This window comes from Capra hircus, chromosome 7, assembly GCF_001704415.2.
Source record: "Capra hircus breed San Clemente chromosome 7, ASM170441v1, whole genome shotgun sequence".
Classification (NCBI taxonomy): domain Eukaryota; kingdom Metazoa; phylum Chordata; class Mammalia; order Artiodactyla; family Bovidae; genus Capra; species Capra hircus.
The window spans coordinates 27,519,198-27,540,672 of record NC_030814.1 but is presented as its reverse complement, the minus strand read 5'-3'; the positions used below and the strand labels follow the sequence as shown (position 1 = coordinate 27,540,672).

The 21,475-nt window shown below is 34.9% G+C and overlaps 1 protein-coding gene across 1 annotated transcript in view; it reads left to right on the top strand.

Annotated features, from left to right (window-relative positions):
• XRCC4 (X-ray repair cross complementing 4) overlaps positions 1–21,475 on the top strand; it is a 287,574-nt gene that overhangs the window by 105,726 nt on the left and 160,373 nt on the right. Inside the window, exon 4 of the mRNA XM_005683394.3 lies at positions 17,699–17,865. Coding sequence (XP_005683451.1) covers positions 17,699–17,865 — 167 coding nt within the window. The remainder of the gene's footprint in view (positions 1–17,698; positions 17,866–21,475) is intronic.

Sequence of the window (21,475 nt, the reverse complement as noted above, 5' to 3'; positions counted from 1 at the left end):
ATGAAATGTTCATTCTATGTCTGACTTTATTTCCCTAATGGCTGTGAATTTTCATGTAATCTTATTTCTCAGTATATACTGTATTTTCAGAATGCCACCCTCCTTTCTACTACTCCCTTACATGAGTTACAGATTCATCCTTTAGCACCCCATTGAATGAATGGAGATTACTACATTGTCAAAACACAATAACTGCTATACCATTTGGACATTTTTTGGCAATGAGTAAGTGTTCTCATTTGAGATTGCTTCATAAGAAACAGTTCACAGAAGTGGAACTGCTGTATGCCAAAAGAGTTGATTTCTTTTGGACTTTAACTGACTAGATTTCTGGTTTTAATATTTGCTAATAGCAAGGTGTTATTCCATGTAACATGACTTATTTACATAGTTACCACAAAACACTTGGTATTTCATCTAGTAATGACATTATTTCATTGAAAACAGCAATTTTAATGCTCTACTATTTTGACATTTATTTATTTATTTATTTATTTTTTAAATTCTATTTATTTTTTTATTTTTTAAATTTTAAAATCTTTAATTCTTACATGCGTTCCCAAACATGAACCCCCCTCCCACCTCCCTCCCCATAACATCTCTCTGGGTCATCCCAGTTTGAACTTTTAAAGGCTAAAGATTCAGGTTATAGTTTGTATCAATTTTTTCTAAAATTAATCTATTAACATTGTAGACCTCATAAAATACTACTGCTCTCTTTACATTTATGTAAAGCAAATATTCTACCTGATGCATCTTTCTGTGATGTAGATTGCCTTGTAGTATACCTGGTAGGAACTAAAGAATATTTAATCAAAGTTTAAATTTTTATGTAGGATTCTACAAAAACTTATTGACTATATACCATGTATTCCTTATATGACTTTAGCTGTAGATGCAGAGCTCAAAATCTGAATGTATTCAGTCATTAATTGACATAACACTTGAAACATAGTAAGTACTCAATAAGTGTTATTATTATTAGAAAAATATTGTGGTATAATTTGATTTATTTCATCACATTGGATAGTGAATCATATTCTCTGAATATGTCTTATTTTGTGGATAGTAATTCATTGACTTATGGTATCCAATTTTGTTATAGAAATCCAGTGCTATTCTAATCCTTGTAATTAATTTACATATAATATATTTTATTGCTCTGGAATCTTTTAGGATTCTCATTTTGTTCCAAATGCTATGAAGTTTGATGATGCTGTACCTTGCTATGAGATCCCTGTTAAATCAAGTGTGCTGGGACCTTTCCATTTGGAAATTTAAATCTTTCAGTTCATGCATTTCTTCTGCTTTTTAAATTCCTTCTCTTTTTTGTCTCTTTTGGCTAATTGTATCATGTGGAAATGGCAACCCACTCCAGTACTCTTGCCTGGAAAATCCCATGGATGGTGGAACCTGGTAGGCTACAGTCCATGGGGTCTCAAAGAGTCGGACATGACTGAATGACTTCACTTCACATGCTGTGGTAAAGAACCCGCCTGCCAATGCAGGAGACTTAAGAGACTTAGGTTCAATCCCTGGGTTGGAAGATCTCCTGGAGGAGGGCATGGCAACCCACTCCAGTATTCTTGCTTGGAGAATCGCCATGGATAGAGGAGCCTTGCAGGCTACAGTCATGGGGTCGCAATGAATTGGATGCATGACTACTGGTGAGACTTGTTCTGCATGAGCTCTAGGACTGGAGATTTCATGTGAGGCACAAGTCACATAAACATGGCTCTTACCTGGTTTGAGTACTCTCACCTTGCTGCCTGCTTTCTGTCTTTCTCCAGTCCTTGAAATAGGGTTTTGTTTTTTGTTTTTGTTTTTTTTCCAAATAGGAGAGAACCATCAGAGTTTATTATTGTTATCTTTAGGAGCGTTAATCTAATACAGCTTACCCTGCTATTATCTAAACTGGAACTATCTCAGTGTTAACTTTTAATTACATTTTTCTTTGCAAGAAAATTCAATTAAATGAATGGTTACCATCCATTGTGCTCTCCAGTTCTTCTCAATCTCATTAAAAATAGTTGCTAATTTTTATACTTTATAAGTAGATTTTCTATTAGGTAATTATCACCTAAAATAAAACTCCTTGAAAAATTTGAAATGTTTTTTAGACAAGTAATTTCTTTTTATCTTGTCTCTAGGTCAATAACAAAATAAATCAAAGTATTACTAGTCTTCTATATAAATATTTTTGATTGGGATTTGGTTGTTAGAGATCTGCCACTACATTATTAGAGGCGCTTTTTTTAGGATTCGTAGTGAATATTTTGGGATGGAAAATCTGACAGAAGCATTTTTAATTCATAGTTTAAAAAGACAGTTATTAAGCTTTGTGAAGAATTTTTGATAGAAACTCATAAGCCAAACAAAAAATGAACATATCTTTTTCTGGATTCCTATACTTTATCACTTCATTTAAACTTGGATTTAAAAATACTTGATACCTCTGTGGCTTGTTAAAGATCACATGTTTTGAGTTTACTGGTTTATAATAATTGATTTTAAGGAAATGAAGTTATAGTTAACACAAGTGTTTATGATTTTTTGTTGTTGCTGTTTCCAGAAAGTTCTAATGTCAATACAACGCCTTTAACTAGTCAGGCTATTTCATCAAATATATATAGTTCGGAGAGTGTTTTGCCTATGTTCTCCTCTAGGAGTTTTATAGTTTCTGATCTTACATTTAGATCTTTAATCCATTTTGAGTTTATTTTTGTGTACGGTGATAGAAAGTGATCTAGTTTCATTCTTTTACAAGTGGTTGACCAGTTTTCCCAGCACCACTTGTTAAAGAGATTGTCTTTACTCCATTGTATATTCTTGCCTCCTTTGTCAAAGATAAGGTGTCCATATGTGTGTGGATTTATCTCTGGGCTTTCTATTTTGTTCCATTGATCTATATGTCTGTCTTTGTGCCAGTACCATACTGTCTTGATGACTGTGGCTTTGTAGTAGAGCCTGAAGTCAGGCAAGTTGATTCCTCCAGTTCCATTCTTCTTTCTCAAGATTGCTTTGGCTATTCGAGGTTTTTTGTATTTCCATACAAATGAAATTATTTGTTCTAGTTCTGTGAAAAATGTGGCTGGTAGCTTGATAGGGATTGCATTGAATTTGTAAATTGCTTTGGGTAGTATACTCATTTTCACTATATTGATTCTTCCGATCCATGAACATGGTATATTTCTCCATCTATTAGTGTCCTCTTTGATTTCTTTCATCAGTGTTTTATAGTTTTCTATATATAGGTCTTTAGTTTCTTTAGGTAGATATATTCCTAAGTATTTTATTCTTTTCGTTGCAATGGTGAATGGAATTGTTTCCTTAATTTCTTTTTCTACTTTCTCATTATTCGTGTATAGGAATGCAAGGGATTTCTGTGTGTTGATTTTATATCCTGCAACTTTACTATATTCATTGATGAGCTCTAGTAATTTTCTGGTGGAGTCTTTAGGGTTTTCCATGTAGAGGATCATGTCATCTGCAAACAGTGAGAGTTTTACTTCTTCTTTTCCAATTTGGATTCCTTTTATTTCTTTTTCTGCTCTGATTGCTGTGGCCAAAACTTCCAGAACTATGTTGAATAGTAGCGGTGAAAGTGGACACCCTTGTCTTGTTCCTGACTTTAGGGGAAATGCTTTCAATTTTTCACCATTGAGGATAATGTTTGCTGTGGGTTTGTCATATATAGCTTTTATTATGTTGAGGTATCCTCTATGATCCACCTCCCAGAATTCTGGAAATAAAAGCAAAAATAAACAAATGGGATCTAATTAAAATTAAAAGCTTCTGTACAACAAAGGAAAATATAAGCAAGGTGAAAAGACAGCCTTCTGAATGGGAGAAAATAATAGCAAATGAAGCAACTGACAAACAACTAATCTCAAAAATATACAAGCAACTTACTGCAGCTCAATTCCAGAAAAATAAACGACCCAATCAAAAAATGGGCCAAAGAACTAAATAGACATTTCTCCAAAGAAGACATATGGATGGCTAACAAACACATGAAAAGATGCTCAACATCACTCATTATTAGAGAAATGCAAATCAAAACCACAATGAGGTACCACTTCACACCAGTCAGAATGGCTGCGATCCAAAAATCTGCAAGCAATAAATGCTGGAGAGGGTGTGGAGAAAAGGGAACCCTCCTACACTGTTGGTGGGAATGCAAACTAGTACAGCCACTATGGAGAACAGTGTGGAGATTCCTTAAAAAATTGCAAATAGAACTACCTTATGACCCAGCAATCCCACTTCTGGGCATACACACCGAGGAAACCAGAATTGAAAGAGACACATGTACCCCAATGTTCATCGCAGCACTGTTTATAATAGCCAGGACATGGAAACAACCTAGATGTCCATCAGCAGATGAATGGATAAGAAAGCTGTGGTACATATACACAATGGAGTATTACTCAGCCATTAAAAAGAATTCATTTGAATCAGTTCTGATGAGATGGGTGAAACTGGAGCCAATTATACAGAGTGAAGTAAGCCAGAAAGAAAAACACCAATACAGTATACTAACACATATATATGGAATTTAGGAAGATGGCAATGACGACCCTGTATGCAAGACAGGAAAAAAGACACAGATGTGTATACCAGACTTTTGGACTCAGAGGGAGAGGGAGAGGGTGGGATGATTTGGGAGAATGGGAATTCTAACATGTATACTGTCATGTAAGAATTGAATCGCCAGTCCATGTCTGACGTAGGGTGCAGCTTGCTTGGGGCTGGTGCATGGGGATGACCCAGAGAGATGCTGTGGGGAGGGAGGTGGGAGGGGGGTTCATGTTTGGGAACGCATGTAAGAATTAAAGATTTTAAAATTTAAAAAAAAAATAAAAAATTAAAAAAAAAAAAAACAAATATATATAGTTCGGTGCTTCAGGAGTGGAAGAACGGAGGTTGGCTTTAAGTTTACGCAATTTTTAAAATGGCCAAAGTCCAGGATTTATAATCAGAAAAAAATACAAGATTCTATTGTTTCAGTTAAATTTTCTTAAGAGAATGTTATGAGGAGCCTGAGCAGTTCTTACTAAACAGGGTAACCTGGTTTAAATACAGAAATAAATCATTCCATTATATTTCATACTATGTCCTATTAAGATATATTTCGTAAGTATCTTGTAGTAAGATAGTTTATCATTTTGTAAGTTTCCCCGCCGCCCTCAGTGTTTGCTTCCTGTTGTTTCCATGAGGCCTTAGGAACTAAGCAACAGCAACAGTGATCTCCCCAGTGAGATTTTTCTCTGTCATAGCCACACTGGAATGCTACTGTGTGTTAAAGTAATCAACCACTTTTAGAAGACATATCCAATTCAAACTGTCTCTAGAGAGTAGAATTTTTTGTGCCGTTTGGTGTTATGTCCATTGTGGTTTATTTGTAAAATTCTTCATGGCCAGCCCTTATATTTTGTTCATGAATTTTTTATAGGATAAGTTATCATTTAGAATGCAGTGGTTACAATTGCCTGTGCAGGACACCACTTAAAAAATAAATGTCAGAATTAGGATTCTAAAACAGAGATTGCTTAGGTTCCCATATACCATATAATGCTTTTTATATGACCAAGGAATTCAAGATAACAAAAAACAAGACTAAGTAGGTGGTTGCATTCATATTTCAACCTACAGATCATTTGGTAGTCTTATTAGCTACAATGTAGGGAGTCTGATTAAAAAATAAGCAGACACTATGGATAAGAGTATGGAAGTTCCTCAATAAACTAAAAATAGAACTACCATCTAAGAGTGGTACTCCTGACAGTATATCCAAAGAAAATGAAAACACTAATTTGAAAAGGTATATTCACTCCAGTGTCATATGCACCCCAGCAGCATTGTTTGCAATAGCTAGGATATGAATTTAAGTTTCCATCTAGAGATGAGTAGATAAAGGATATCTGGCACACACGCAATGAAATATTACTCAGCCATTAAAAAAATGAATTTTTTGCCACTTGCAACAACATGGATGGCCTTGAAGGGTGTTATGCTTAGTGAAATAAATCAGACAGAGAAAAACAAATACTGTATGTGTTCACTTAAATATGGAATCTGAAAAATAAAGCTAATGAATGAATGTAACAAAACAGAAACAGACTCATAAATACAGATAACAAATTAGTGCTTACCAGTGAGGAGAAGGGTTGAGAGAAAGAGCAAAATAGAGAAAGGGGATTAAGAGACATAGACTACTAGGTATAAAATGAATAAGATGCAAGGATATAATGGACAGCACAGGGTATATAATCCATATTTTATTATAGTGGTAATTGGAGTATAATCTATAAAAATATCATATCACTATGATGTACACTGGAAATTAGTATAACATTGTTAATCAACTATACTTCAATTAAAAAAAAAGTTTAAAAAAAGAAAATGGAAACAAAAAATTAACAATGAGAAACAACCAAAGGACATAAAAATAACTCTTGATTAAAGAAGTGTAGTGATCCTGAATGGAGAGATTGCTCTGTAATTCATATTAGAACTTGCCTGGGACTTCCCTGGTGGCTTAGATGGTAAAGTGTCTGCCTACAATGCAGGAGACCTGGGTTCAATCCCTGGGTTGGGAAGAGCTCTCGGAGAAGGAAATGGCAACCCACTCCAGTACTGTTGCCTGGAAAATCCCATGAATGGAGGAGCCTGGTAGGCTACAGTCCATGGGGTCACAAAGAGTCGGACACGACTGAGCAACTTCACTTTCACTACTTTTATATTAGAAATATGAATTTCTTCTAAAATAACTTTAAAATGAGCATGATTCCAAACCAAATTCCTCATATATTATATATATACATATATATATGTATATATTTATATATTTTGCTTTTTGCTTTTGGTTTATCTGAAGTTCTGATATGTGTCATCTTTCCCATGTTCTCTTGGTTAGAATTAGAAGCAAGTCACAGATCTACCTGCACTTCAGGGGAGGGGATTACACATGGCCTGAATAATTGGAGGGTGGGCAGACTGGGGACAGTCTTAGAGGAAATGCTGAGTACTTTGTAAGCACTCATTTTTCTGTCTGCAATCTTCTGAGGGCTTTTTGTTAGAGTGAGTTCTGAGCGTGTTACTGTAGTCCACAAAATCCTACGTGGTCTAGTTCCCTGTCTGCCTTTCCAATCTCATCTCTGTTCTCCATCTCAGTTTTCAGAAGGACTTGTTCTGTGACCACTGTATCTAAGCATACTCTGCTCTCTAGTCACGATCTTACTACCATTTTATTTTCTTCCTTAAATCTACAACTGGGTGAAATTATTATTTGCTCATTGATGTTGTCAGTCCTCTACTGAAATATAAAGACCAAGTGAGTAGACAAATTGTTTTTCTTGTTCAAAAGAGTGTCTCCAATGCCTAGCACATAGTACATACTCAAAAAGTCTGAAAAATGAATGAATGAATACATTTTATATTTAACCATGTAAAAAAGGGAATGCTAATTTGAGTCATATATAGCTCCTATCTTTTTGTGGCATTTGGACTAGTACAAGAAAAAAAAAAAAAACAGTATCTACTACTGTAGGCAAGAATCACTAAGAAGAAATGGAGTAGCGCACATAGTCAACAAAAGAGTCCAAAATGCAGTACTTGTGTGCAGTCTCAAAAGTGACAGAATGATCTCTGTTTGTCTCCAAAGAAAACCATTTAATATAGTAATCCAAGTTAATGCCCCCATCACTAATACCAAAGAAGTTGAAGTTGAACAGTTCTATGAAGATCTACAAGACTTTCTAGAACTAACACCAAAAAAAGATGGCCTTTCCATCATAGGGGACTGGAATGCAAAAGTAGGAAGTCAAGAGATAACTGGAATAACAGGCAAGTTTGGCCTTGGAATACACAATGGAGCAAGGCAAAGGCTAACTGAGTTTTGCCAAAAGAACACACTGAGGGTCATAGCAAACACTCTCTTCCCACAACACAAGAAATGTCTCTACACATGGACATCACCAGATGGTCAGTACTGAAATCAGACTGATTGTATTCTTTGCAGCTGAAGATGGAGAAGCTCTATATAGTCAGCAAAAACAAGACCAGGAGATGACTGTGGTCTAGATCATGAATTCCTTATTGTAAAATTCAGATTTAAATTGAAGAAAGTAGGGAAAATGACTGGACCATCCAAATATGACCTAAATTAAATCCCTTATTATTATACAGTGGAGGTGACAAATAGATTGAAGAGATTATATCTGATAGAGTTCCTAAAGAACTAAGGATGGAGGTTCGTAACACTGTACAGGAGGCAGGGATCAAAATCATCCCTTCTTAAGAAGAAGAAGTGCAAAAAGGCAAAATGGTTGTCTGAGGAGGCCTTACACATAACTGATAAAAGAAGAGAAACTAAAGGCAAAGGAGAAAGGGAAAGACATACCCAACTGAATGCAGAGTTCCCAAATAGCAAGGAGAGATAAGAAAGCCTTCCTCAGTGATCAATGCAAAAATAGAGGAAAACAATAAAATGGGAAAGACTAGAGATCTCTTCTAGAAAATTAGAGATACCAAGGAAATATTTCATACAAAGATGTGCACAATAAAGGACAGACACAGTATGTACCAACAGAAGATATTAAGAAGAGGTGGCAAGAATACACAGAAGAACTATACACAAAAGATCTTAATGATCCAGATAACCACAATAGTGTGGCCATTCACCTAGAGCCAGATTTGCTGGAAGCAAAGTCATGTGGGCCTTAGGAAGCATCACTATGAACAAAGCTAGTGGAGGTGATGGAATTCCTTGAGCTGTTTCAAATGCTAAGAATGTTGCTGTTGAAGTGCTGCACTCAATATGCCAGCAATTTGGAAAACTCAGCAGTGGCCACAGGACTGGAAAAGGTCAGTTTTCATTCCAACCCCAAAGAAAGGCAATAGCAAAGAATGCTCAAACTACCGCACACTTGCACTCATCTCACACACTAATAAAGTAATGCTCAAAATTCTTCAAGCCAGGCTTCAGCAATACGTGAACCGTGAACTTCCAGATGTTCAAGCTGGTTTTAGAAAAGGCAGAGGAACCAGAGATCAAATTGCCAACATCCGTTGGATCATCGAAAAAGCAAGAGATTTCCAGAATAACATCTACTTCTGTTTTATTGACTACCCCAAAGCCTTTGACTGTGAGGATCACAACAAACTGTGGAAAATTCTTAAAGAGATGGGAATACCAGACCACCTTACCTGCCTCCTGAGAAACCTCTATGCAGGTTAAGAAGCAACAGTTAGACCTGAACATGGAAAAATGAACTGGTTCCAAATTGGGAAAGGAGTACGTCAGAGCTGTATATTGTCACCCTGCTTATTTAACTTATATGCGGAGTATGCCATTTGAAATACCAGACTGGATGAAGGACAAGCTGGAATCAAGATTGTTGCAAGAAATATCAATAACCTCAGATATGCAGATGACAACACACTTATGGCAGAAAACAAAGAGGAACTAAAGAGCCTCTTGATGAAAGTGAAAGAAGAGAGTGTAAAAGCTTAAAGCTCAACATCAAAAAATGAAGATCACGGCATCCAGTCCCATCACTTCATCACTGCAGATGGTGACTGCAGCCATGAATTTAAGAGGCCCTTACTCCTTGGAAGAAAAGCTATGACCAACCTACACAGCTTATTAAAAAGCAGAGACATTATTTAACCCACAAAGATCTGTCTAGTCAAAGCTATGATTTTTCCAGTAGACATGTATGGATGTGAGAGTTGGACCATAAATAAAGCTGAGCACTGAAGAATTGATGCTTTTGAACTGTGGTGTTGGAGAAGATTCTTGAAAGTCCTTTGGATTGCAAGGAGACCAAACGAGTCAATCCTAAAGGAAATCATTCCTAAATATTCATTGGAAGGACTGATGCTGAAGCTGAAACTCCAATACTTTGGCCACCTTACGCAAAGAACCGACTCCTTGGGAAAGACCCTGATGCTGGGAAAGATTGAAAGCAGGAGGAGAAAGGAATGAGAGAGGATGAGATGGTTGGATGGCATCACCAACTCGATGGACATGAGTTTGAGCAAGCTCTGGGAGTTAGTGATGAACATGGAAGCCTGGCATGCTGCAGTCCATGGGGTGCAAAGAGTTGGACATGACTGAGTGACTGAAATGAATTGAACTGAAGAAAAAAGCAAGTAGATATTGTAATGCTATGTTAATTGTTTATAGAAGTCCTGACTTGAGAAAACATACCACCTATCGATACACATTTGGCAATTTTTCAACTTATCTGTAATAATGGGAGCTGATATTGTGGATAACCATATAACTCTACAGAGAAAAAAGAGAATTAGATCAAGGGTCCTATCTAAGAAATATTACCAGTTACGCTGTAAATGAAAGACAGAGAAGCATACTATGAAGATATGATTAGATAAGTGTTATGAGATTTAGTAGAGTGCCAGGAGATCCAAGGTACTGTTTCTTTTTCAGCACCTAATATCAAACTTAAAGTAACAGGTAAATAATAGGCAACCCCTGACGTCTACCTCCCCTGCTACCCCCAATCCAATTTACTGTTGCTAAAGCCTTTCATGCTAAGTAGCTTCAGTCATGTCTGACTCTTTGTGGCCCTATGGACTGTAGCCCACTGGGCTCCTCTGCCCATGGGGATTCTCTAGGCAAGAACACTGGAGTGGGTTGCCATGCCCTTCTCCAGGGGATCTTCCCAACCCAGAGTTCGATCCTGTGCGTCTTACGTGCCCTGTATTGGCAAGCAGATTCTTTACCACTAGTGTCACCTGTTGATTCTAAATCCATGTATAGTGTATTTTTCATTGTTTATTATAACTCCTAATTAGACTAAGATAAATCTGCTCTTTACTATATTTTTCGTGAACCAAAAGGTTCGCCATCTCTATTTCAAGGACATAATGGAATAAACATTTGTAGTCATTTAAAGTAACAGTAACTTCTGAAATTCTCTTATTGCCAAGACATTTGGGCTTTTCATTTCATTTCTCTGATACCTACTAATGGATTTTGTAATTATGAATACCAAATAATTCTTAGATGATGCTTAATATATTACAGCATACAGCATACCCTTAAAATGCTAATAATTTGTAGATCTGTACTAGAACTCAGTGTATTTTTTTTTTCATTTTTGGCTTATTGCATTCTGATTGTAAGGACGTACAGGGTCTACACATCTGAAGCCCTGCATATGCGAGTCTTACTTGATCATATAATCATCTTAAGATATTTAAACATTTTAAATACACTTTAAGAAATGTGAGCAAGAAAATAATTGGAAAGTTGAGATTAATAGTCTCACAATAAAGTTCTCTTAATCTGTTTAGAAAGTCCTATCAGCATTCTTTTCTCAGTTCCAGCTACTGTGGAAGATAAATATACCCAGTTGTCAACCTAGGTACGTCACTGGTTTAGAATATTCATTTGTAATATTTTAAATTTAAATCTATAATAATGTTTCAAGCAGGTCACAAAACCAAAGAGTTAATGGTACAAACATCTTAGTAAAAAATACTTAGTAAAAAATATTATTCTTGAGTAAAAATACTGTTGATGATTAATGTAACTAGTCCAAAATAAGACAGTTTAGTTTCCTTTTTACTATGTAACTTGACTTGTTTCCTTTATTACTAGAATTTTGCAACTGTGTATTATAACAACTGTGTATTTACAGCTATATGTTTTTCTATAATATAAAAATATCCTGTATTACAAACTATATGAATTGGGTTTGCTTTTTAGTGTGCATATATCTAGCCACAGCTAAACTTTTTAAACATGTTAATAAATTAAAAAGCACAAACTGAAAAAAAGGAATTCCATCTGTTTGCCTAGGAATCATCTCAAGATATCTTTATTCCTCCTTTTCCTTTAGGTTTACATCTTGGTTCCCAAGACAGTAACAGAGATTAATTCTGCAAGGTTATTTAGACTACTTTGATAATGTATCAGTCTCTTTAGTTGATATATTCTAAGCAGAGTTCAGCTTACACCTTGAGAATCCTCCTGTCCCCAGAAATATTTGGAGTGACAATAAATAATTTCCCTGAAATTACTGTTTATTTTGTGTATTTTACTGATACTATATATTCTCTTTTATCTGTGTGGCCATTCCAGAGAACCTGAAAACAGTACATATACAATTCTTACATTTTTCAAAAAGCAAATCTTTTTAGGTTTTATTAAACCTATGTATTATCACAGTATCAAGAGCTATTACACAGTCTTTTAACCATGCCCTTTTGCTGAAATTATACTATTCAATAACATTAAAACTGTTATCTCAAATATCTTCAAGATTTCTTAATTTGTATTTAGAGTATCACTGTCCCAGTTATTTATTTTACCTGAAATATTATAATTTTATTCACTTATTAATAAATATCATAGTAGTTTTAAAAAATTTAAGTCTTTTATTGAGCAGTATATGTCCAGAGCTCTATAAGACACTGTGTAAGTTAAGGAAGACATATAAGATATGGTCTCTGATCTCAAAGAACTAAAAATTTAAAGGAAAACACTGCATTTCTGAAGCAACAAGAGAGATACACAGAGGATGAAACTGAGTGAAAAATTGTGTGAGACAAATCTGAATTATTAAGAGTAGAGAAGCTAATACAGGCTAAAGTAGATAAAGAGAATTTGATCTGGGCTTTGAAGTGATGGGTAAAAGGGTATGGCATTTAATCTTGCATTTAAAGATGTCCAGAATAAAACATCAGCTAAAGAAAATGGATATGTTTTCTGAAATTGTGAATTTTTAATGCTTCAGATAGAAAATGCTTTGTTTGTGTTGCTTGTTAAAATAAGTGACAGTCAACTAGTGCAACCTAATATGATTACCAGTATTCAAAAAATTAATTGTTTTGAACTTTTTTGACAAAGAAAAATAAAAACATACCTTAAAATCATAGATTATAGACTGAGTGAGGTGCTTAGTATAGATCTGTGCACACAAAATTCACCATAAGGTCTCAAGAACTAACTACAAAAAAAATTTATTTTTGCCCATGCCTCTAAAGAAGAGACATGTTTTCGAAATGTCTTTAATTGTGGTTTCTGACTCTGGTTTTACTATTTGAAGTCCTAATTTTATATTGCAGATTATTTTGAAATTACAGAACTAATAAAGAACAGCTGTGTTAATAGCCTTACATATTCAACAAAAAACGAAAGTAAAGGACTTTTAAATCGACACAACCATCCAATGTTACTTTTGTGGGAATTTGCTAACGCTTTTTTAAAGTTTCTACTTTTTATTTGAAGGATGGTATAAAGATGGGTTGGATGTAGAGTTAGAGCACAGAAATATTTTATGCTTCTCAATTCATTAGGCCTGATTTGAGGACCTCTGATAAGTCCAGTGCAATTGGCATGTGATCCGTTAAAATGTGTAATAAGGTGGACAGGCAGGAACAGAGGTAGTGAGAGTGAAAGGGCGTTTCCTGCCTTGGTTCTGAACTATGTGAATACAGGTAGGATGGTCCAGATGACTCATTTTCTCATACATTCCAGAATTTTTCTACAAAATAAGTGGAATATTTCAAGTAAAATATTTTTCTTGGATTGAGTTTTAAATACTTCTTGATTATTTTCAGTTTCGAATAACAGATGTTCACACCTGTTAAAGGACCCAAAACTATTCAATATAATTAGAAAAATAGAAACTGAAAAATGCTTGCCTGCTCTTAAGAAGAAATGACATTTTAAGCTTGTTCTACACTGAGTAGCCAAGAAAAAAACTGAAGAATTCTCTTTTGGAATTTTTAATATAAGCATTTGAATGATATTTTGAAAGAAGTTGTTTGTTATTAGTGGTTTAAAACTGTTACCTTTATCTTCTGCCATCTAAAATAGGTTAGGGGGTTGTGTTTACCTGTCCATTTGTATTTTACTTCATTCAGGATCAAAATGTGAGCCTGAATTTAACACTCAATGGATAATGATGCATTATCCATTGACACTGTTGCAACTTCCAAGTGATAAAGAATTCTTTCCTTTCCAAATGTCCATCTTAGTCAAAGCTGCCGAATAATTGTGAAATGTAAGAATATAAAATCATGATTTGGGTTTATGTTTTACTGATAATCTATTGTCTAAAAATAAAATAAGCTTCATTTTTCTTCTGTATTGACTCAAACAAGTAATATTCTATATATGATCTTTATCTTATGTGTGTTTGTTTGCATAAGAGAAGCTTTAAAGGTTAAATACTCCAATTTACTTTCAATTATTATATAATTTGCATAGATAAAACTTTCCTATTTAAACTTAAATACTTGTTAAATGGACTCATTATACGTACTTCAAAGCAAGTTTTTGGCCATTTGATTTTAAGTTTACGAGAAATAAATCAGATGTGACAAATACTCTGAGATAATTTCAAACTTCTTGTAAGTTTTCCAAGTCTTTTTTGGGTAAAGGTTTAATAATAATAATTATGCTATTTAAAAATGATAATTTAATAATAATTTTACTGTTAAAATTAGAATTCAGCTTAAATTTATAATTTAAAAATTATAATTTTACTATTCTAATTAGAGTTAAGCTCAAATTGCTGAATTTAGGTTTTATATATATGTATATACACAACTGTATGTACTCATTGAAATAAAGCACAATTTTTCTTAGTCTGTCTCCATTCTTTTAAGAAACAGAAAGAGGTGAGATAAAACAAATTAAAGCATTTTAAAACAAATGAGCAGACATTATGACCTGCTTAGAATTCAAAAACAAAATGCATAAATACATACAAAATTTCTTTGTGGCTAAACCAGTACTCTTCAGTCCTTGTATAACATTTGTGCCCATAATACATTATTATTATGTGCCCATGAAAATGAAAGAGGAGAGTGAAAAAGTTGACTTAAAACTCAACATTCAGAAAACTAAGATCATGGCATCTGATCCTATCACTCCATGGCAAATAGATGGGGAAACACTGGAAACAGTGAGATACTTTATTTGGGGGGCCTCCAAAAATCACTGCAGATGCTTACTGGAGCCATGAAATTAAAAGATGATTGCTCCTTGGAAGAAAAGCTGTGACCAAACTAGGCAGCGTATTAAAAAGCAGAGACATTATTTTGCCAACAAAAGTCTGTCTAGTCAAAGCTATGGTTTTTCCAGTAGTCATGTATGGATGTGAGAGTTGGACTATAAAGAAAGCTGCGTGCCAAAGAATTGATGCTTTTGAGCTGTGCTGTTGGAGAAGACTCTTGGGAGTCCCTTGGCCTGCAAGGAGATCCAACCAGTCCATCCTAAGGGAAATCAGTCCTGACTGTTCATTGGTAGGACTGATGTTGAAGCTGAAACTCCAATACTTTGGCCACCTGATGCGAAGAACTGACTCACTGGAAAAGACCCTGATGCTGGGAAAGACTGAAGGCTGGAGGAGAAGGGGATGAGAGAGGATGAGATAGTTGGATGGCATCACCGACTCGATAGACATGAGTTTTAGTAAGCTCCAGGAGTTGTTGATGGACAGGGAAGCCTGGTGTGCTACAGTCCATGAGTTTACAAAGAGTTGGACATGACTGAGTAACTGAACTGAACTAATACAAGAATATAAAAATCCTTTGATTTCCTTTATATTTTAAGCAAGTATATGTAAATATTTTTCAACATCTAGGAATTCTCAGCATTTAAATCTTTTTACCAAGTTTCTATGATATTAAGTAAAACATCTATCCGTGGTTTTGATCTGAAAATTTAAAAGTAAATTGGTAAATGTAATTCATCCAGAAAAGTTTACTCTGTGGGGTTAAACAACTATTTTATAAAATACCACTCAGATTGCAAACACTGGAGTTTTACTTTAGGACTTTTAGTTTTATTTGTAGATTGACGGATATGATTAGTCTCAGAATTATCAGTCATTGTTAAGTATTTCTTAATCTATATATAACATATTTATAGGAATGCTCCTTCACAAACAAGATACTTTAGAAATATTCCTATCAGTGAATGCCATAATAGAAACTATTTATCCAGGAGGCTAAATAACAACACAAACCAAAAAAAAAAAAAAATTCTGTATTCTCAATATTGCCACCTTCTCAGTGCCTTTAGAATCTCTGTTTAGAATCATGTGTAGATTCTGAAGCTAGTTCTTCCTCTTACTTGTTGTTTGTTTAGCGTACTCACTTATGTCAGCAAATAGTTTAACAGGATAGCATAGTGGGATCTTGATTTTATTCCTTTGATATGTTAGATAACCACTCTGAACTTCAGTTAAAATGGATATAATAATAGTTCCATTTTGGTGATGATTAAATGAGTTTATATTTGTGCTATGCTTGAGTTATATTTCAACTATAAGATATGATAGCTATATAATTTTAATTGTCATTTAAAATCTTATTTTAGTTATAATTCTAATAAGTAAGGATAATTATGTGCTGTGTGCTTAGTTGCTCAGTCATATCCAACTCACTGCAACCCCATGGACTATAGCCCACCAGGCTCCTCTGTCCATGAATATACTCCAAGCCAGAATACTTGAGTGGGTTGCCATGCCCTCCTGTGGTGATCGTGCCCCCAGGGATTGAACCCAGGTCTCCCGCACTGCAGGCAGATTCTTTACCATCTGAGCCACCAGGGAAGCCCAAGGATAATTATAGTCATTATTATTAAATCATTGTGTTTTAGTATCTGTATCTACCAAAATGAGGAGAGCCTCTGTCTCTTTTAGAATTCCTTAACTATAAGAAAGATGTATTAAACTATTTTATTTTGTAGTGACCTCTAGTAGAAGATTTAAGATATTTTTATATCTTATCTCCACACAAAAGTACTTGTTTGACATATGACATTATCATTTATAATTTATAGTAATAAATTATTGGTTTTTGACAGAGAAGTAATTACTGTTCCCAGGTTTATAAATTTAAAACCCTATATTTCCCTCAGATATTACAAAATTTTTGCTCTTTCTTCAGAGATAGCTTTTCCGATCAGTATTAACAGAAACTCAAGTTTAGAATCTTCATGTGTCGGACTTCCCTTGTGGTCTAGTGGCTAAGACTCTGTGCTTGTACAGCAGGAGGCATGGTTTCCATTCCTTGTCAGGGAACTAAGATCCTGTAGGCATGCCGTGCAGTGTGGCCCCCCGAAAAAAGAGTTTTCATGTGAAATTTATTTTATTATTCTGAGTATGAAAGTGAAAGTAGAGTCGCTCAGTCGTGTCTGACTCTGCGACCCCATGGACTGTAGCCTACAATGTTCCTCTGTCCGTGGGATTTTCCAGGCAAGAGTACCAGAGTGGGTTGCCATTTCCTTCTCCAGGAGATCTTCCCAACCCAGGGATAGAACCTGGGTCTCCTGCATTGTAGGCAGATGCTTTACCATCTGAGCCACCAGGGAAGATGTATAGTGATTTAAAATATGTACTAGACAGTAGAAACAGATGGTAGCATGTTTTTATGGTATTTATGTTGTTTTCATTTCTGTTAAAATGTGAGAGAGTGACTTACACTTAATTTTTTTTCTTAGGTTTTATGTTGATTTATATGATAAACTTTAGTAAGAAAGTAGGAGGTTGCCCAGTAGTTTTGTTCACTGTATTTATATCTGGTAAATGCACTATATTTAAATCTTACACCTTTTTTTTCCCTCTCAGAAGGAAATATATATATTTAAAACTGGGCCACTCAATCTTGATTTTCTCCCAAAACTAATCATGTTTTCTTTTGATCCTAGTTCAGGCTTGGTTCCTTCAACCTAGAGAAAATTGCAAGCCCAGCTGAGGTCATTAGAGAACTTATTTGTCACTGCCTGGACACCATTGCAGAAAGCCAAGCCAAAAATGAGCACCTGCAGAAAGAAAATGAAAGGCTTCTGAGAGATTGGAATGATGTTCAAGGACGGTGTGTACATAATGTGCTTGTATCTTAAGAACACTAAGCTCTTTATATTATTGTAGCTCTAAGTTAATGATTTATACTCTTATGCTATATGTAGACTATCATATATTTAAAACAAAATATGTCATTGATTATAGCTCTACTTAATGTGATTAAACTAAATTATTGGTCATTATTGTACAATATAGGAGAACAGCAACACTTTTAGGTCATTAGTATTTGGTGGTACCAGAAAACTAATAACAGTAAGAAGTAATTGGACAGTGGGGATCAGAACCCATTAATAGCAAGCAAAGTTTAGGAAGTTTGATATTTATAAGGATTAAAGTGAAAGTGAAGTCACTCAGTCGTGTCCGACTCTTTGCGACCCTGTGGACTGTAGCCCACCAGGCTCTTCCGTCCATGGGATTCTCCAGGCAAGAATACTGGAGTGGGTTGCCATTTCCTTCTCCAGGGGATCTTCCCCAACCAGGGATCGAAAGCGGGTCTCCTGCATTGCAGGCAGATGCTTTAACCTCTGAGATTAATAATGAATGAAGAGAAATGAAATATAAATAAGCATAGTTGATTCCTTATTTGAAATATTTTTATGAATGACATCTATTTCAGGTGAAGTATGTTTTGGCTCCTGAGAGAAACTTAGTTTTTGCAGATTGATTGAAAGTTCATATTCTCAGCATTTTAAAAAGAAGTAGTTGTTACTGCTGGATAAGACATTTGGAAGCCTTTATTTTCCTGGTTTTGCCTCTTTAAACAATGAAGAAGAAAGTGACCTATCTTCTCAATTATGCAGTTTTCTCAATTATATCATGATCTAGGCTGGTCCAGGGAATAGCTGTATTACTCTATTATATAAAAGATATTTGAAAGAAATGTATGTTGTGAATATTTAAATCTCTGCAAAGACATATTAATATAATATGCATGTATTTGTTAGCATATACATTGTAACATGAAAGAATTGTGCAAAATATATAAAATAGTAATAATGCTCATTATTACATCCAGTATATAAATATTTTTTATCTTTTATTCAATCCATAAACATAAGAACATTTGAACATTTATCAAATTAGGGTCTTTTTAGAGTGCTCACTAATATTGTTCTATATGTACATCAGTAAGTATATGGGGAAGTGTATGAAAAATATGAAGGGTTTTTATTAATATATCTATGTGTAAATGAGGTCTACTGGAAGAAATAATTTCTATACATTCATTTATATTTATTAATTAATGTAAGGCATGAACCTAACATCTATCACCTAAAACTTGGTTATGTTTGACTCTCATTTTTATATTAATAAAGTATCTTATTTTCTTTTAGTTCTGAATTAATTTTTATCTCCAATTCTATAGTTAGACCAAATGAAAATTATGTAAATGTTAAGAAACCATACAGAAAAATACGTTATTATTTCTTTTTAACTTTCTCTTTGAAATTCATGTTGCTGTGAACTAATATAAAATGTTCTAGAAAGCATGTTTTGGGACTTATACCAGTACTCTGGATGTATTTTTCTATTTTATATTCAAAATAAATCAAATGAAAGGAGATGTACTCTGGTTGTGATAAGCCATTATTTTAAAAACTCAAAATACCCTCAGGATGATAGGAAATTTGATCCACAAATTGCCCACAAAAATGCAGACTGGGTACTTGGTACTTGAGCAAATTGCTTTAAAATGTCTGCCAGAGGTTGAAAGAGGTATTGTCTCATCAGTATTCAACACCACTGCCATAGGAGGGAAATCAGCAGGGAACAAAGATGAGACAGTAGAGACAAACACACCCTGTGCTGTAAGACAGTGAGTGAGGGTACATATAATATGTGTCGCACCGATGCTCAATTTGCTATTTCTGAATTATCCAGAAAATTCTCTTGTGTTATTGTGACAAAAAGTTACCTATTTGATCAAATGCACAGCCATGTAGCTTGTCACCAGTCTTATGCTCCATCTATTCTTTTTTTTTTTTTTCTGAATACTGGATCACATATCTTTTTCAGAAATTGAAGATGTGTGTTCTTAGAATAGCCCTCCAAACAGAGGAAACAAAATCTACTCCAGAGAATTCTAGGCTCTGGATGAATTCCAGATGTTAGATTAGTAGCTTTACCTATTTTCCAAATTTGGTTTTCTTTCCTATCACACAGAAAGTGGCTGTTTTAAAGAGTTGTAAATATACCTTGGTCACAGCCAAACTGTATTTCCTGAACTGTTCCCCGTCCAGAGCCTTAGTTCACTGGAAAATGAGTGAAGGACTTACAACTACTGCTTCCATAAGGCAGTAGTACTGGTCAAGAGTCTTCAGAGAGATTAGAAATAGGACATGGACATTCTGAGTTAGGTATCTATCCACATAGAAAATAGAGTTGAGGCCCTCTCTTTAGGCCTAGTCACAGTTCATTTTCCTGGGCTGCTCCTGATTAGTCTTATATCAGTGTCCATTCATGATTCAACATTTCTTTATCAGATTTTTTTTCCAGGCTACATGTGCCTGGAGAGTGAGGAGGGGTACAAAATAGTTGCTGAGAATTCACTTAGAAGCTATGGTAGATAGGTCTGAAATATATTTAATAGAAAATAGGATATTATATGAGCAAAAAGCATATCATGGGAAATGTTTATGTTAAGAGAAGTGTGAATTACCAAAAATATGGATGGTATCTCATTTTTTGTAAAATACATCTTTAGATAAAGGATACCTAGAAGGAGAAAATTAAATGATACTAGTGTGTGTCTGTGTGGATCACAATAAACTGTGGAAAATTCTGAAAGAGATGGGAATACCAGACCACCTGACTTGCCTCTTGAGAAACCTGTATGGTTCTCAAGCAGGTCAAGAAGCAACAGTTAGAACTGGACATGGAAAAACAAACTGGTTCCAAAAAGGAAAAGGAGTACGTCAAGGCTGTATATTGTCACTGTGCTTATTTAACTTATATGCAGAGTACATCATGAGAAAATCTGGGCTGTATGAAGCACAAGCTGGAATCAAGATTGCTAGGAGAAATATCAATAACCTCAGATATGCACATGACACCACCCTTATGGCAGAAAGTGAAGAAGAACTAAAGAGCCTCTTGATGAAAGTGAAAGAGGATAGTGAAAAGGTTGGCTTAAAGCTCAACATTCAGAAAACTAAAATCATGGCATCTGGTCCCATAACTTCATGGGAAATAGATGGGGAAACAGTGGAAACAGTGGCTGACTTTTATTTTTCTGGGCTCCAAAATCACTGCAGATGGTGATTGCAGCCATGAAATTAAAAGACGCTTACTCCATGGAAGGAAAGTTATGACCAACCTAGACAGCATATTAAAAAGCAGAGACATCACTTTGTCAACAAATGTCTGTTTAGTCAAGGCTATGGTTTTTCCAGTGATCATGTATGGTTGTGAGAGTTGGACTATAAAGAAAGCTGAGTGCCGAAGAATTCATGCTTTTGAACTGTGGTGTTGGAGAAGACTCTTGAGAGTCCTTTGGACTGCAAGGAGATCCAGCCAGTCCATCCTAAAGGAGATCAGTCCTGAGTGTTCATTGGAAGGACTGATGTTGAAGCTGAAACTCCAATACTTTGGCCACCTGATGCAAAGAGCTAACTCATTTG